Raw genomic sequence first — 17810 nt, 5'->3', positions numbered from 1 at the left:
GAAGAAAATAAAGCAGCGAAAGAGGATGGAGGGACCGACAGGTTACTTTTATTTTCCATCGGGGGGTCAGAGAAACCCTCTGTGAGGTGACACCGAGGCAGAGCACCCAGGGGCCCCCGGAAATGCAGGCCATGAGGCATCCCCAGGTCATCTGGTCACAGCCTGTACCTGTGCTCAAGACGGGACCAGCGGCCTGGAGGCTCCAGCAGCCGAAGCCCTGAAGGTAGAGATGCTGGGAGAGCAATTGCAGCATCAAGGTCCAGGCACTGGGGCCCAGGTGCTCAGACTTACAGGCGTGTTTCACTGTGCTGCACTTCAGACAGCACGTTTTCTAAATTGAGCATTTGCCGCAGCAGCCCTGCCTTGAGCAAGTCTATTGGCACCACCTTTCCAATAGCACTTGCTTATTTGTGTTTCTACATTGCAGTTTGGTAGTTCTCCCAATATTTCAGACATTTTCATTATCGTGGTATTTGTTACGGTGATTTGGGATCTGTGACCGTTGATGTGAACACTGTAACTGGGGCCCCATAAACCACACCCATATGAGACAGCAAACTTAAATATGTGTGTCCTGATTGCTCGGCTAGCCCTCCCCCATTTTCTCCCCCTCTCCTCAGGCCTCCCTAGCCCCTGAGCTACAACGGTATTGAAATGAGGTCAGTTAATAACCCTGCACTGGCTTCCATGTGTTCCAGTGAAAGGAAGAGTCACGAGTCTTTCACTTTATTATTATTTTTAAAGATTTTATTTGACAGAGTACAAGTAGGCAGAGTGGCAAGCAGAGAGAGGGAGAAGCAGGCTCTCTGCTGAGCAGGGAGCCCAATGCGGGGCTCAATACCAGGACCCTGTGATCATGATCTGAGCTTAACCGACTGAGCCACAGCTCTCACTTTATTTTTTTATTTTTTATTTTATTTTATTTATTTACTTTTTCACAGCTCTCACTTTAAATCAAAAGCTGAAAATGATTAAGCTTAGTGAAGAAGGCATGTCAAAAGCCAAGACGGGCCAAAAGCTAGACATCTTTTGCCCAAAAGCCAAACTGAGTGCAAGGGAAAAGTTCTCAAAGGAAATTAAAAGCGTGAATCCAATGAACACACAAATACTAAGAAAGCAAAACAGCCTTATTGCCAATATGGAGAAAATCTGGATAGAAGACTTTCAAACCAGGTACGACATTCTCTTCAGCTAAAGTCTAATCCAGGGCAAGGCCCTAACTATTCAATTCTAGGAAGGCTGAGAGGTGAGGAAGCTGCAGAAGGAAAGTTAGAAGCTAGCAGAGGTTGGTTCATAAGGTTTAAGGAAATGACCAGCTCAGTAAGATCCAAGTGCCCGGTGAAGCAGCAGGTGCTGATGTAGAAGCTGCAGCAAGTTTTCCGGAAGACCCAGCCAAGATAACTCGTGAAGGTGGCTACACTGAACAATAGGTTTGCAATGTAGATGAAACAGTCTTACTGTGGAAGAAGATGCCAGCTAGGACTTTCTTAGGAGAAGTCAGTGCCTGGCTTCACAAAGCTACAAAGAACAGGCTGATATGTTAGGGGCTAAGGCAGCTAGAGACTTAAAGTTGAAGCCAGTGCTCCTTGATCATTCCAAAAACCAGGGCCCTTAAGAATTCTGCGAAGTCCACTCAGCCTGTGCTCTATACATGGGACAACAAAGCCTGGATGACAGCACATCTGTTTATATAACAAGGTTTACTGAATATTTTAAACTCACTGTTGAGACCTATTGCTTGGGAAAAAAAGATTCCTTGCAAGATAGGACTGCTCACGGATAATGCACCTGGTCACCTGGGAGCTCTGATGGAGATGGACAACGAGATCAAGGTTTTCATGCCTGCTACACAGCATCCGTCCTGCAGCTCATGGGCCAAGGAGTCATTTTGACTTTCAAGTCTTATTTAAGAAACACTTTTCTTAGGGCTCTACCTCTCACATATAGGGCTTCTTTTGATGGATCTGGGCAAAGTAGATTGAAAACCTTCTGGAAAGGATTCACCATTTAGATGTCATTAAGAACATTCATGATTCATGGGAAGAGGTCAAAATATCAGCATTCACAGGAGAGTGGAAGAAGTTGATTCCAATCCTCGTGGGTTGAAGGGTTCAAGACTTGAGTGGACAAAGTGTGTGCAGATAGGAGGGAAACCGCAAGAGACCTAGAATCAGAAGTGGAGCCTGGAGATGTGACTGATCTGCTGCAGTCTCATGACACAACTTTAATAGATGAATGGTTGCTACTTACAGATGAGGAAAGAAAGTGGTTTCTTGAGATGGAATATACTCCTCGTGAAGATGTGAAGACTGCTGAAGTGACAACAAAGGATTTACAACATTACATAAACTTGACCAAGCAGGGGATGGGAGGATTGATTCCAATTTTAAAAGAAGTTCTGTGGGTAAAGGGCTACCAAATAGTATCATATGCTACAGAGAAACTTTATGAAAGGAAGAGTCAGTTGGGGCAGTGAACTTGGTTGTTGTCTTTCTGAAGAAATTGCAGTCACCTCAACCTTCAGCAACCACCATCGTGGTCAATCAGCAATCATTAATATCAAGGCAAGACCATCGAGCAGCCAAAAGATTATGACTCCCTGAAAGCTCAGAGGATTGTTAGCCTTTTTGAATAAAGTTTTCTTAAGGTATGTATATTGTTTCTTTAGACATAATTCTTTTTTTTTCTTTAGACATAATTCTATCGCACATTTAATAGTATAAACAAATTTTGTTAAGTACTGGGAAACCAAAAAATGCAATGGACTTATTATATTGCGATACTCGCTTTACTGCAGTGTTCTGGAACTGAGCCCCCGGTATCTCTGAGGTGCCTGTGTGTTGTTTAAAAAGCCCACTGGTAACATTACCTCCAACAATAAGCCACCACCACCCCTGAATTTTAGTTGGGAAAAGATTACCCTATTGTCAAGTTCTGGAATTATGGTTCTAGAGGGTCCCATGTTGAAGCGAGGATCACCTGCTGCCATAGGGAGACCTGCAGAGGCCTTTTAGGATAACAACTACCTGCACTAGGGCTGTGAAGCTAAGGCAGGTGGTCTCTGCACACTGGGAGAGTCAGCCTACTACTAGGCCATCAGGGCTGCCCTATTTTGTGAATCTTGACTGGTTTTTATAGATATACTTAATTTTGCTGCTTTTATACTTCCTGCTTTTCTTATTCCTGTTTACTCTTGACTTTCCAAAGAGTCCCCTTTAGCATTTTTGTAAAGCTGGCGGGCAGCCCTGGTGGCCCAGCAGTTTGACACTGACTTTGGCCCAGGGTGTGATCCTGGAGACCCAGGATCAAGTCCCACATCAGGCTCCCTGCATGGAGCCTGCTTCTTTCCCTCTCCCTGTGTCTCTGCCCCCCACCCCATGAATAAATTAAAAAAAAGACTTTTTTTAATGTTTTTTGTAAAGCTGGTTTAGTGGTGATGAATTTCTTTAATTTTTGTTTGTCTGGGAAACCCTTACTTTCCTATTTTGAATGATAGCCTTGCTGGATAGAATATTCATGGCTGCAAATTTTTTCTTTCAGCACTTTGAATGTATCATGCCATTTTCTTCTGGCCTGCAACATTTCTGTTGAAAAATCAGCTGATAGCCGTAGGGGTTTTCCTTTATATGTAACTGTTTTCTCTGCTATTTTAAAAACTCGCTTTCACTACATTTTTGCCATTTTAATTACCCTGTGTTTTGGTGTAAAAAGAGACAAAGGAGGAGGACACTATGTAATCATAGAGGGAACAACCCAAAGGAACATACAACAATTGTAAACAGTTATGTACCCAACATGAGAGCACTCAATACATAAAGCAGCTAATAAAGTAATTGATAGTAGTACAAATAATAGGAGAATTCAACATCCCACTTATATCAACACTTATTTCAACAAGGAAACAGTGGCTTAGAATGACACATTGACCAGATGGGTCTAATAGTCAGAACATTCTACCCTAAAACAGGAGAATACACTTTCTTTGCAACTGCACATAGAACATTCTCCAGAACAGATTGGATGTTAGAACACAAACCAGATCTCACCCAATTCAAAAAGATCAAAGTCATGCCATGCCATGCGTCTTTTTTGATACAATACCATGAAACTGGAAATCAACCACAAGAAAAAAAATCTAGAAATGACAAATACAAAGAGGTTAAATAACATGCTACTAAACAATGAATGGGTCAACCAAGAAATCAAAAAGGAAATAAAACATTACATGGAAACAAATGAAAATACAATAGTCCAAAATCTCTGGATGTAGCCAGAGCTGTTCCAAATGGGAAGTTTATAAGCCTACCTCAAGAAGCAAGAAAAATCTCAGAAAAAGAACAAAATCCCAAACCAGTAGGAAGGAAGGAAATAATAAAAACTAGAACATAAATAAAACTGAAAAAACAAAAACAAAAACAAAAAAACTAAACCCCAAATCCCCATAATAGAACAATTCAGTGAAACCAAGGAGCTGGTTCTTTGGGGGGAAAAAGATAACAAAATTGATAAAGCCTTAGCCAGACTCATCAACAAGAGGACTCAAAATCAGAAATGAAAAGAGAAATAACCAACACCACAGAAATAAAAAGGATTATAAGAGAATATTATGAAAGACTATATGCCAACAAATTGGACAACCTAGAAGAAATGGATAAATTCCTAGAGACATATAACCTCCCAAAATCTTCCTGATTTTGGAAATATAACCTTCCTGAATCAGGAAGAAATAGAAAATTTGAACCAACCAGTTACCAGCAATGAAATTGGATCAGTAACCAAAAAACTCCCAAGAAACAAAAGTCCAGGACAAGATGGCTTCACAGGTGAATTCAAATATTTAAAGAGTAGTTAATACCTATTTTTCTCAAACTATTCCACAAAATAGTAGAGAAAGAAAGTTTCCAAATTCATTCTATGAGGCCAGCATTACCCTGATACCAAAACCAAACAGACACTACAAAAAAGGGGCATCTGGGTGGCTCATTTGGTTAAAATCAAATTCAGGTCTCGATTTCAGGGTCATGAGTTCAAGCCCGGCATTGGCCTCCATACTGGGAATGGACCTACTTTAAAAAACAAACAAAACCACCACTACAAAAAAGAATTACAGGCCAATATCTTTAATGAACATAGACACAAAAATCCTCAACAAAATACTAGCAAACCTAATCCAACAATACATTAAAAAAATCATTGACTACAATCCTGGGGTGCAAGCATGGTTCAATATTCACAAATCAATATGATACATTAGATCAATATGAGAAAGTATAAAAACCATATAATCATCTTAGTAGATGCAGAAAAAGCATTTGATAATGTAACAACATCTATTCATGATAAAAATTCTCTACAACATAGGTTTAGTGGGAACATAACATAATAAAGGCCATATATGAAAGAAAGGAAAGAAGAAAGAAAAAAAAGGAAAGAGAAAGGCCATACATGAAAAACCCACAGCTAACATCATACTCAATGGGGAAAAATGGAGAGCTTTCCCCCTAAATCAGGAACAAGACAAGGATGCCCACTCTCACCGTTTTTATTCAACATAGTACTGGATGGAAGTCCTAGCCACAGCCATCAGACAAGAAAAAGAAATAAAAATCATCCAAATTGTCAAGGAGGAAGAAAATAAAACTTTCACTATTTGCAGAGGACATACTATTTATAGAAAACCCTAAAGACTCCACCAAAAATACTATAGAAGTGATACATGGATTCAGTAAGGTTGCAGGATACAAACTCATTATACAGAAATCTGCTGCATTTCTACACACTAGTAATGAAGTTCCAGAAAGAAAAAACGATTCCATTTACACCAAAATAATAAAATACCTAGGAATAGCTTTAACTAAGGAGGTGAAAGATCTATACTCTGAAAACTATAAAACACTGATGAAAAAAGTTGAAGAGGACACAAACAAAATGGAAAGATCTTCCATGCTCATGAATTGGGAGAACAAATATCATTAAAATGTCCGTACTACCCAATTAATCTAGAGATCTAATGCAATCCCTATAAACATTTCTCACAGAACTAGAATAATCCTAAAATTTGTATAGAATTAAAAAAGACTTTTTTAAAAAAGATTTTATTTATTTATTCATGAGAGACACAGAGAATGAGAGAGGCAGAGACATAGACAGAGGGAGAAGCAGGCTTCCACACAAGGAGCCCAACATGGGACTCAATCCCAGGTCTCCAGGATCACACCTTGGCCTGGAAGCAGTGCTAAACCGCTGACCTGGGCTGCCCTTAAAAAAGACTCTGAACAGTGAAAGCCATCTTGAAAAAGAACAAAACTGGAGGTATCACAATCCCAAATTTCAAGATACATTACAAAGCTGTAGTAATCAATACAGAATGGCATTGGCAGAAAAACAGACACACAGATCAATGGAACAGAATAGAGAGCTCAGAAATAAACCCATGATTATATAGGCAATTAATCTTCAATAAAGGAGGCAAGAATATGCAATGGGAAAAGGAAAGTCTGTTCAACAAGTGTGTTGGGTAAACTGGACCATTTTCTTATACTACACAGAAAAACTTAACATGGACTGAAGACCTAAATGTGAGAACCAAAACCATGAAAATCCTAAAAGAGAGTATCAGCAGTAATTTCTTGGATATAAGCCACAGAAACATTTTCCTAGACAGGTAAGGCAAAGAAAACAAAAGCAAAAATAAACTGTTGGGACTGCATCAAAATAAAAAGCTTCTGCAGGGGCAGCCCGGGTGGCTCAGTGGTTTAGCGCCACCTTCAGCCCAGGGCATGATCCTGGAGACCCGGGATCGAGTCCCGCATCGGGCTCCCCGCATGGAGCCTGCCTCTCCCTCTGCCTGTGTTTCTGCCTCTGTGTGTGTCTCTCTCATGAATAAATAATTAAAATCTTAAAAAAAAAATAGCTTCTCCAAAGGAAACAATCAACAAAACAAAAAGACAACCTACTGAATGAAGATATACCCAATGATATGTCCAATAAGGGGTTAGTATCCAAAAAATATAAAGAACTTCTTCAACTCAACACAAAAAAAATAATAAAATTAAAAACAGAAAACACAGACTTTTTTTTTTTTCCAAAGACGACATACAGATGGCCAACCAGCAAATGAAAAAATGCTAAACATCATTCGTCATCAGAGAAATGAAAATCAAAACCACAATGAGTTATCACTTCACACCTATCAGAGTGGCTGAAATAAAAAACCAAACAAACAACAAATGGCGAGGATGTGGAGAAAGAGGAACCCTTGTGCATTGTTGGTGGGAATGTAACTGGTGCAGCCACTGTGGAAAACAGTATGTATGTTCCTCAAAAAATTAAAAATGGAACTACCTTATCATCCAGTAATTCTACTGGGTGTTTACCTAAAGAATATCAAAACACTAATTCAAAAAGATACAGGAATCCCTATGTTCACTGCAGTATTATTTACAACAGCCACATTATAGAAGCAACACAAGTATCAAGAGATGAATAGAGATGTATATACAATGGACTTTTATTCAGCCATAAAAAGAACGAAATCTTGCCATTTTCAATAACATCGATGGAGCTAGAGGGTAATGCTAAGTGAAATAAGTCAGAGAAAGGCAAATACCATATGATTTCACTTATATGTGGAATTTAAGAAACAAAGGAGACCAACGCCCCCCCCCCCCCCCAAAAACAAACAAACCTAGACTCTTGAATATGCAAACTGCTGGTGGTTGCCCGACAGGAGAGGAGTATGGGGATGGGTGCCATGGGTGAAGGGGATTAAGAGTGCACTTACTGTTACAAGCACTGAGTAGTTTATAGAATTGTTGAATTACTATATTGTACACCTGAAACTAACACTGTATGTTGATTATCCCAGAATTAAAAGACAATAAAACAAGGAGGGTAACAATAATAATTGCTTAATCATAGAGATGTCATTTATCCAATGCCATCACATATGTAAAATAAATAGAATGGTATCTATAGTATAAAAAATATAAGTAGTGGTTCATCAGAGAGGAACTGGACAAGCATCCAGCTGAGCTCTAACTGCAGAACTACACAGGAAGTCCTGATAATGAGACACTTGGGTCTGGCTGACATCTTGTCCTGCCAAGTATAAAATTCTAGATTTATAAAGTTATAAATCTGTATGTAATTATAAATTAATATATTGAGAAGTGATGTAAATATGTAAGATTATACCTCATGTCCTTATTGGGATCATCTTTCTAAGTGTTACTGCATTTCTAAGATGAGGCCTCACACTAATAAATGTCTCTCCTTCCTTCTTTTTCATCCACGGCTTTTCTAGACAATAAGCTTTCATTCATATAACACTGAATAAGAACTTTGAATGTCAGTTTTTAAATGTTAAAGTTCCCTTTTAAAAGACCTGTGACTAAATAATAGTGTGACTCCTGTTAAGAAAATCCATCCATTTATTTATGTACCAAGTATCTACTGTGCACCTATACTGGGCACCGTCACACCCTGAGAACCCAGTAGTGAGCAAGGTGTAGTGCTTCCATGTTGGGAGGGACAGACGATTAATGTGTAAACAATAAATTATATCATTTCAGAGAGTCTTCAGTGAAGGAAATTGAGCAGGACAAGGACAGACGGGGATATGGGGGCGGTCAGGGAGGGGCACTGATCCAGGTTGTGGGAAAGCTCTGAAGCAGACGTGAGGTTTATAGGAGGAACACTAGGAGGCCAGTGGGGCTGGCCACGGAGAATGGAGCAAAGGGAAGCCTGAAGTCTCGGCGATGCTTTATCAACTAGACACTGGCTGAGAATTTATTTCTTGTTGAAGGCATGGATTCCCCTACTGATCTCACAACTTCAAACCCTGAATAGGATCACTACCTTACCACTGGGATCTTAGAATCTACAAACGAGACTAAATTCGGAAACTGGGAAAAGAGATGGGCTACAGCAAGAAGAGAATGGGCTGAGGCCAGCAGGCCTGACTCAAAGCCCAGGTCCCACCCTTTTTTATTTGTGTATCTCAGGCAACTGGCCTGCTTATAGCCTCAGCTTCGTCACCTGAAAATGGAAACATCTACACCGCCCCCTCCCCTTTCTAGCTGTCCTGTGCCACATCAAGCAGCTGCCCCAGTGAATCTCTGTACGTGGCAGCTGAACAATAGAAAGAAAATAAAGGTGGACAAACAGGATGTCTGGTAACAACACATGAACAACGACAAGAAATAAAACATAGCTGTCTGCAGGGGAAGCATGCATTAGTGACGTACATTACCCTGGTTAGTCTCAACAACTCCATGACATCGGTTCTTTCGTTACCCTCACTTTATAAAAAAGGAACGGGGAGGCTCCAAAAGGTTATTTGTCTAGGGTCACAAAGACTCTGAGTCTTAAACTTCACCCTTCAAAGTGAAGCATTTATTCAAAGGCAAGTCCACTGAGTACCCTAACTCGTTGCTTATTTTACTTTAGACCAAATCAGAATCAAGCTGCTTATGTTTTCCCAGCCCACAGGTATCAGTAACCTGTAAAGTAAACAAGGTTGAGCAGGCTTCGCTGGTGGTGGGCACCCTAGCGGCAGCACAGTAGGAACACTTTCGTAAAAACCGGACACTTGCACAGGCACAGACACCCAAGCGAAAACAAAGCAGCAAACAGTATTGTGGCTGTAGTGGGGGCGGGGGGGGGGGTCACTCTCCACCTCCAAAGCAGGATGCCCGCCTCATGGCTTGGAGGCATATGCCCACCACCATGTCATGCTCATAAGCAATGACAACTGATCATCAAAACCCAGATCATTTCTTTACTCTCAAAGGGAAGGATGTAATCAAATTTAGAACATTTCTATCCAAAACACTTAAAACTAGAAAAATCAAGAAAAAGCAAATATAGAATAACTTATTCCCCAAGGACACTGGATCAAATAAGACATCACTGCATTATAAATATTAATACGGCATACACTAGGATTCCACTTCTATACAGTTCCAAACCAGGCAACACAAAATTACAGCCTTGAAGGCTTCATCCTTACGTCAAAGTGAAAAGAAACCCAAGGACATGCTCCTGGTAAAAGTCAGGATAGGGTGCCTGGGTGGCTCAGTGGTTGAGCGTCTGCCTTTGGCTCAGGTCAGTTGACCTTTAGGAGGGCAGAGCAGGGCTTGTAACTGAGAAGGAGCCTGTTTCTCGACCTCAGTGGTGATGACACGGTTCCCACTTGACAGTAACTCATTAAGCTGTATCTGTCTGCTTTAAGCACTTTTCTAGATTTGTATTCTATTTCACAAGGTTAAAAACAATTGAACTTCAAAGATAAACCTGTACGACTATTAATAAAGTAGACCATGCACTTTGCTCAGGTGTGTGTTTCATGTATTTCTTACCATTTTACAGTCTGGGCAGCCCCTGTGAGGCAGAGAAGGCAGCAGGCATCCTGCTCATCCCCATTTTAAGATGGGGGCCCTGGAGTTCTAGGGGTCACCTGTCTTGCCTTCACCCACAGAGCCAGTGGGTGAGCTGGGACTCCCCCCACTGTCTGGTATCGGGGAGTGCCCAGCTCTCACTCTGCCTTTCAGCCAGAGAAGAGACTCTGGAACAGCTGTGAAGTCTGAGCCAATTTCCTCAGAGATAGGCTCACCTGTCACTGTGCTCCACTGCAGTCTTGTGCTTGCTTTGGGAATCGATCTTGGCCTCCCTGACCACATTAAACCAGGCCCCAAATATCTTCTTCTGAAGAAAATGTGCACACAGTTCTTGTGCTTCTTCCTCCAGATGAGTCAGATACTGGGGAAGAGGACAGGAACAGAAGTGAGACAGAGGGTATCACAAAGACTTAGGGCAAATAAATCTTTTTTTTTTTTTTTTTTTTTAAGATTTTGTTTATTCATGAGACACAGAGAAAGAGAGAGAGAGAGGTAGAGACACAGGCAGAGGGAGAAGCAGGTTCCATGCAGGGAGTCCGAAGCGGGACTCGATCCCAGGACCCCGGGATCACGCCCTGAGCCAAAAGCAGATGCTCAACCGCTGAACCACCCAGGGATCCCAAGTCTTAGGGTAAATAAACAGTATGAAAGAGAACTGCAAAGAAAAAGGAAAAGGAAATAACTGCAACAAACACAGAACAGAAAAACAAGAGACACTGGGGGCACAGAAAGGGAGAGAGAACACGGCAGCCAAGATAACATCCTGTGCCATGTACTCAAAGAACAATGGAGCCGGAGGTATAGAAACAGTTAAAAGATGGAGAGGGTAGGTTTTTAGTAAAATCACTTGAGCAATTATGGGACAAGAAACAAGAAACGAGTATAAAAACAAAAGCTGATGTAATGATACATTACAGTTTACAAACAGTTTATGAAACACTGAAAAATGTTTTATACTAAGAATTGATTTGACATTTTCATATTCATTTCGAAGCAAGGAACTGGATGGACTATTCTATATTTTTGAGAAAACAATGGTTGTAGACATCTGGATTGCATCTAATTTTCTTACGTAGGATTGAGCAGAGAGATGTATTTAAAGCTTCCATCCCTGGGGCCTTACCTGCAGCCAGCTCCGGATAACTCTCCTAAGCAGTATTTGGCAATAAAATTGATCAGCCCGGGCTGTCTTCCTAGTCAGGATTTCCTGATTATACTGGAACCAGGAAAGCAGGCATTTTCTCTGGAGAGCTAAGGAGTGATGTTCTTCAGCCACCTGGACAATTTTTTAAATGAGAAAAGGCAATTATTCCTTATATGTTTAATCATTTAAGGAAACACACATTACCTTGGCAAATGATGCTAGAGACGACATGTGGGCAGTTATGGGAGTAATCTTAGGGACATTCAGACTATGTCCTAGGAGCTGTCACTCCTGACCTTATTTTACGGTGGTTTTAGATTCACATCATGCATAGCCTTTCTGCGTTGACTCCCTGAGGAACACAGCGACTGGCTGGTTATTAGGAAAATAGAATAAACCTCCAAAGCCATTATTTCACTTGCGTCAAGTTTTGAATTGTGTAGCTGACGACATTCTCAGTTTGTTCTCCTGGAGCTTGGACTCCATGCTAAACCTCTCTATTATGTACTTAACCACCATATCTAATTGAGGAAATGTCAATATTGTCAATCAGTTTTATAGTATGAGCTGTCATCCACATTGCATTTCAGACATTATCAATAAACCACAAAACCATTTGATAGGAAAATAACATGAATAATTTAATGTCTTACCAACTTAAAAGGTTCAGAGAGCATCATTCTATCTATTCAAAATAAACACATAACTCAGAGTTTATGAGTTTTAAAAGGTAACTTATATTCTTTCAAGAGGCAGGAACCCTTCTCTCTCAATCCTGTCCAGACACAATTTTCTAAGCCTTGTCTAGCCACCCAGCACCGTGAATGGGAATGATCCAAGTGAATCTATTGGCCAGGATGATCATCCAGGAGGCCCCTTTGGTACTTGAGACTGGTCTCGGTCCTGACTCATCCCAGCCTCGAGCCAAAAGGCAAGGGGAGCCTTCTGTGCTCCCCATTCTTCATCCTCTGGGAAAACAGAGAACCAGGAAGAAAAAAGATGACCAGAAGGTCTCATGGAAGTGCTGAAAATGGTTTTTGGAATAAGTATAGAGCACACAGGAGTTTAAGGGAAAATGCTAATTAACTCTTCTGAAAAAATGTTACAAATAAGGCAGAAACTGTTTACTTGGACCTTTCTTTTTTTTCTTTTTTCCTATCCCTTCCTGGAAGCGAACTCAGATGGTAGATAAGCTACTACCCCTTCCTTTCACTGTCCTCCAGAACTTTTCCTTTTACTTATTTTTATTTTTTAACTTTCAACTGGTGGTTGCCATCTACATAAACACTCTGATTCTTGCACAGCTCAAGGGCAGGCCCAAGCTGGGCAGCATTCCTGGCAGACTCAGGTGCAGGCCACACTTCAGCTCTGTAACCAATGTGTTATGTGACTTTAAGTAAGTCACTTCTCCTCTCTAGGGCTCAGTGCCCTTATTACAAATGGAAGGAGATGGAGAGGACTGCTAATGTTCTAAAATTCTATTATGGCCACGTCCCGATCCCTGGAACCTGTAAATAAGTTACCTTACGTGGTATAAAAGGGATTTTGCAAATATGATTAAGTGAAGGATCTTAAAATGGAGAGATTATCTTGCATTATATGTGAGAGCCCTAAATGTAATCACAAGTATTCTTGTCAGGGAGAGGTGGGACGGTGAGCATCAGTACATGTGACCTGAAAGCAGAGAGCAGAGTGACTCAAGGAGGAAACTGAGAGCACTAGCATGCAGATGGCCCCTAGAAGGTGAGAAAGGCAAGGAAACCAATTCCCCCCCCCGACCACCACCACCCTGGAACCACCAGAAGGAAACATGCGTTGCTGACACTCTGACCTTACTCCAGCAAGTCCAATTTTAAGTTAATAAACTTGTGTTATTTTAAGCCACCAAGGTTGTGGTACTTTGTTGTAATAGCAATAGGAAGCTTATACACTTGCTATGAGCTACAGAGGTGATTCCCAAAATGTGGCGCTCAGACCACTCAGAATCCCCTGGGCTACTTTTTAAAAATGCAGATTCCCTGACACACAGCAGCTAACAACTCATACCTACTGAGAATACCTAGAGGTGGAACTAGGAGTGTGCATTTTTGTAAGTTCTCTAGATAAATAGAAAACAAGTTTTATGAACAGAAGTTTGGAAATGGTTTCAGATCTGTTTTCCTGTTTTTATTTTAATTGGGTTTTTCTATATCTTTTAAAGTCTATAGTTGTCATTTTGAGCTCAAACTCCTGTTTCTATTTTTATATTCTAATAAATAAATTAAAACAATTTTAATTTGCTTATTCACCCCATAGATTCAACTTTGGTTTAGAATTTTCTATCTTTTTTGATTTTATCCAGTCAAAAACTACGATCAAAAAAGAAGAGCTGATAGGAATAGAAGAATGAATCTTTCCAATCCGTCTGCTTTTCTTTTGTAAACTAATAAATGAACCCCCACCCCAAATATACAAAAGTCAGATAAAACTAGAAGCATTCAAGTTGGATAGCAAACAATCTTTGTAGTAGTGTACTATAAGAAGAAAATTTCAATTCAAATGTCAAATTTCATTTCCAGATTCATTCACTCAGAAGACAGAGTCAGCCCTCCCATCTCATTACTTGGGAAAAAGCCAAAGCAAAATGGCAATGGCTTGGGGGCACAGATGGATCCTCTTGCCCTCAGGCCTGATCACCACAAATGGGCTTCCTCAGCTGGTTTGGAATACTCAATAATACTGGAAACAATAGTAAGGATGCTGAGGACAAAAAATCAGGGACAGAGGAAAAAACAGTGAGAAGGGTACTTGGGAAGGTGAAAAGAAAATGTAAGAAACAGGAAGAGAACACAGAGAATGAAGAATGAATAGATGAAGTAGGGAGGGGAAAAAAAATGCAGCCTAAGTCAGGTTCACAGAGGCATAACCTGCAGCATTACTCAATTTAGTGGGACACTTATGATATTTGGTTTTCATAACCCAAAATGCTAGTTTTACTTTTCTGTATTAACTGGGCCAAATACGGAAGAGTGGTCATAACTAGATTAGATTATTGTACTTATTTTTAAGCAGAACTCTTAAAATAACACTTCACCTATTTTGAGCTTCTGATCATTTAGTTTAGAATGCCTTGCCCTATACACTGGGTAAATTTGAAGTTTAATGTTATTTAATTTTATATATCTCTGTAGCAGAATAGGTTATTGGTCCCTATAATAGGATTATATATCCTTACTCTTTGTATATGATTTCACAATACCTCTCAATAAAGTAGATGAAATTTTTTTCTCCCCTAATGACCTTAAATCTGGCTCTATGATTTGCTTTGGCTAATGAGATGTCGGTGGACATGATATGAGCAGAGGTATTGTATGGGTTTATGTCATTGGGTTTAGTTATTGCACTTAGACATCTGCCAGGTGAAAAGCATGGCCTGAATTTCCACTGAAGGCAGAAAGAGGCTGCGGAGAGAGACCTGAATGTAATCCATAGCTGGCCCACAGACATGTAAGAAATAAATGCCTAAATTGTAAGCCACTGATTTTTGAGGGCTGTTTGTTATGTAGCTTTATTGAAACAGAAACCTAATACTTTATGGCAATTATTTCTTCTTTATGAGAAACATGGCTAAAATTGAGAAAGGCCTGTATTCATATTACTTTGAAAGTCTTTAATAGAAAATCTACTCGTACTGTTTCCAACCTATCCAGTTACAGAAATCTTTCTCCATGTTTGAAGACCAAATCGGAACTCTTATCCAAAACAAAAAAATACATACACTCAATTAGTTTTTACTTTTTGGCTTTTAAATCGCCAAACCACCCTCAAATCCTAATTGGGTGTTTTATTCCATTTGAAAAGTCCATTTTGTAATCTTGGAAGGAAGTGTGTCACACTATACCTGGATGTTTTGCTTGCTTTGCGTTCTCAATCTCTTCCAAGGCTCCAGGCCTTTTTTTCTTAGCAACACTCTTTCATAATGTTCTCTGGCTACTGCTTCCAGCTGCTGGTTCCTCTTAATTCTCTTCTGCTTCTCAAGTTCTTTCTGGGAAAAATTAAAAAGTAAAACTGCTGAGGAGGGACCAAGATGGTGACCCAGGAGGTCCTCAACTTCCCTCCTCCCTTAGATCCACTCAAATGTATAGCTACAAATGAAGCATTTCGCTCTGAAAGAAATTTAGAAATGACCTGAGTGACTCTTCCCTATCAAGTGAAGGAGAAAATACCCATATCAAAGTGGGTAGGAAAGGCTGCAACACACTCTTGACATAAACCCAATCCCTGGCACTGCACCACACAACAGGGAGGGAACTCCCAACTCAGAGCTTCTCTCTGAGGAATGAAGGATTTGGACTGCACATCTAGCACCTCAACTTTCAAAACCACCACCCAAAGGATGGGCCCCTAAAATGACTGGCTCTGAAAGCCACTGAGGCTTGTGTCCATAAGATCATAAAACTATAGGAAACAGAGAAATGGTTCTTCAAGGATGTGTGAACACTTCTTATGGTTATTGCCCTAAGGCTTAGCCCTGAGGGAACAGGCAAATTAGCCCCACTCCCAGTCTCTCTGAAAGGGGTTTGACTTATACCTTAATAAACTAATGCCTATTAGCTTCTAACTAAGCACACGTTTAGGGACTGGCTGTGGTCCTCCCCAAAGGGAAGTGCCTGATAGACCCTTCCTCTGCCTTCTCCCTCTAGCCAGTCTAACAATAAAACCAGACCACCAGCATCTCTCTGGAAGGAGCAAGGACACAGTCCATTACCCACATTTGTGATTACCACTGAGGGATGGGATCCTGGTTTGCCTGACTCTGAAAGCCAGTGCAGCTTATATTCACAAGTCCTATAGGGGTGTAGGAGTACCCCTCTCCCCTTGTGGCTATCTACCAGGGCTCAGTGCAGAGGGAGCAGACAAACACATCTCACAGTTTCTCTCTGGAAGGGGCTTAGTTACCTACATTCCCAGCTGCTGCCTGAGGGTACAGTTTTTAATCAGCTTACATCTAGGTGCTGACTGAGACTCTCCCATTTGGACAGTGACAGGTGTTGGTACATGCTCAACTACCAGGAGTCAAGAACAAGGACAGCAGATTGGATGATCACAAAAGTTTGAGAGACAACCAAGAGCCTGAGCAAGGCTGACTACAAGGTCTATCTCCCACATGAGACCACTATGTCAAGACTAGGAGTGGCTGCTTTATCTAGGGTGCAGAAACCAACAGGGAAGCCAAGAAAAATAAAGAAACAGGGGACTGTCTTCCAAGCAAACAAACAAGATGAATCTCCAGAAACCAATCTTAATGAAATAAGTGACTTACCCAGTAGACAGTTCAGAAACAGTGATCATAAAGATTCTCACTGAGGTCAGGAGAGCAATGCATGAATGAAGAATTTCATCAAAGAGATACAAAATATTAAAAAACAAACAAACATAAATCAGCTGATGATTACAGTAACTGAATCAAAAAGTTCAATAAAGGGGTTCAACAGCCAAATATATCAGCAGAAGAAAGGACCAGTCAACTTAAAGACAGTGCAGAGAATTCATCCAATCAGAGGAAAAAGAAAAAAGAATGAACATAGCCTAAGGGGTGATGCGACACCATCAAGGGTACAAATATATGCATAGAAGAGAGAAAGGGGCAAAAAGCTTATTAGAAGAAATACTGGCTGAAAACTTCCCTTTCCTGGGGAACGAAATAGACATCCATATCCAAGAAGCCCAAAGAATACCAAACAAAATGAATCTAAAGAGCCACACGCTAAGACACATTATAAATTGTCAAACATGAAAGACAAAGAGAGAATCATAAAAGCAGCAAGAAAAAAGCAACTTGTTACATATAAGGGCACTCTCATAAGACGATCAAGTTTTTCAGCAGAAACCTTGCAGGCCAGATGGAGTGAGATGATATATTCAAAGTGCTAGGAGAAAAAAAACCTGCTATACAAGAATACCCAGCAAAGATGTCCTTCAGAATTGAAGAAGAGATAAAAGAATTTTCCAGACAAACCAAAGCTAAATGAATTCATTACTATTAGACCAGCCTTATATCATACTTAACACTGAAAAGGACTAATTCAAAGGGCATGTGGGTGGTTCAGTCTGTTAATTGTTCGACTCTTGGTTTGGCTCAGGTCATGATCTCAGAGTCCTAAGATCAAGCCCTGAGTCAGGCTCCTTGTTCATCAAGGAGCTCTCTTTCTTTCTCTCTGCCCCTCTCCCAACTTGTGCACACTTTTTCCTCTCTAAAATAAATCTTTTTTTAAAAAAGACTTCAA

General features: G+C 40.5%; 1 protein-coding gene across 4 annotated transcripts in view; it reads right to left on the bottom strand.

Moving 5' to 3' along the window:
* Positions 1-17810, bottom strand: part of CCDC191 (coiled-coil domain containing 191) — an 88369-nt gene that overhangs the window by 1225 nt on the left and 69334 nt on the right. For all 4 annotated transcript variants that reach the window (XM_077884105.1, XM_077884106.1, XM_077884107.1 and 1 more), the window contains 3 exons: positions 15425-15568; positions 11524-11676; positions 10616-10761 (listed from right to left, as the gene is read on the bottom strand). In XM_077884105.1, the coding sequence (XP_077740231.1) occupies positions 10616-10761; positions 11524-11676; positions 15425-15568 (443 nt within the window). The remainder of the gene's footprint in view (positions 1-10615; positions 10762-11523; positions 11677-15424; positions 15569-17810) is intronic.

Source organism: Canis aureus, chromosome 35 (assembly GCF_053574225.1).
Source record: "Canis aureus isolate CA01 chromosome 35, VMU_Caureus_v.1.0, whole genome shotgun sequence".
NCBI classification, from domain to species: Eukaryota; Metazoa; Chordata; class Mammalia; order Carnivora; family Canidae; genus Canis; species Canis aureus.
This window is presented reverse-complemented; position numbering and strand designations above follow the sequence as displayed.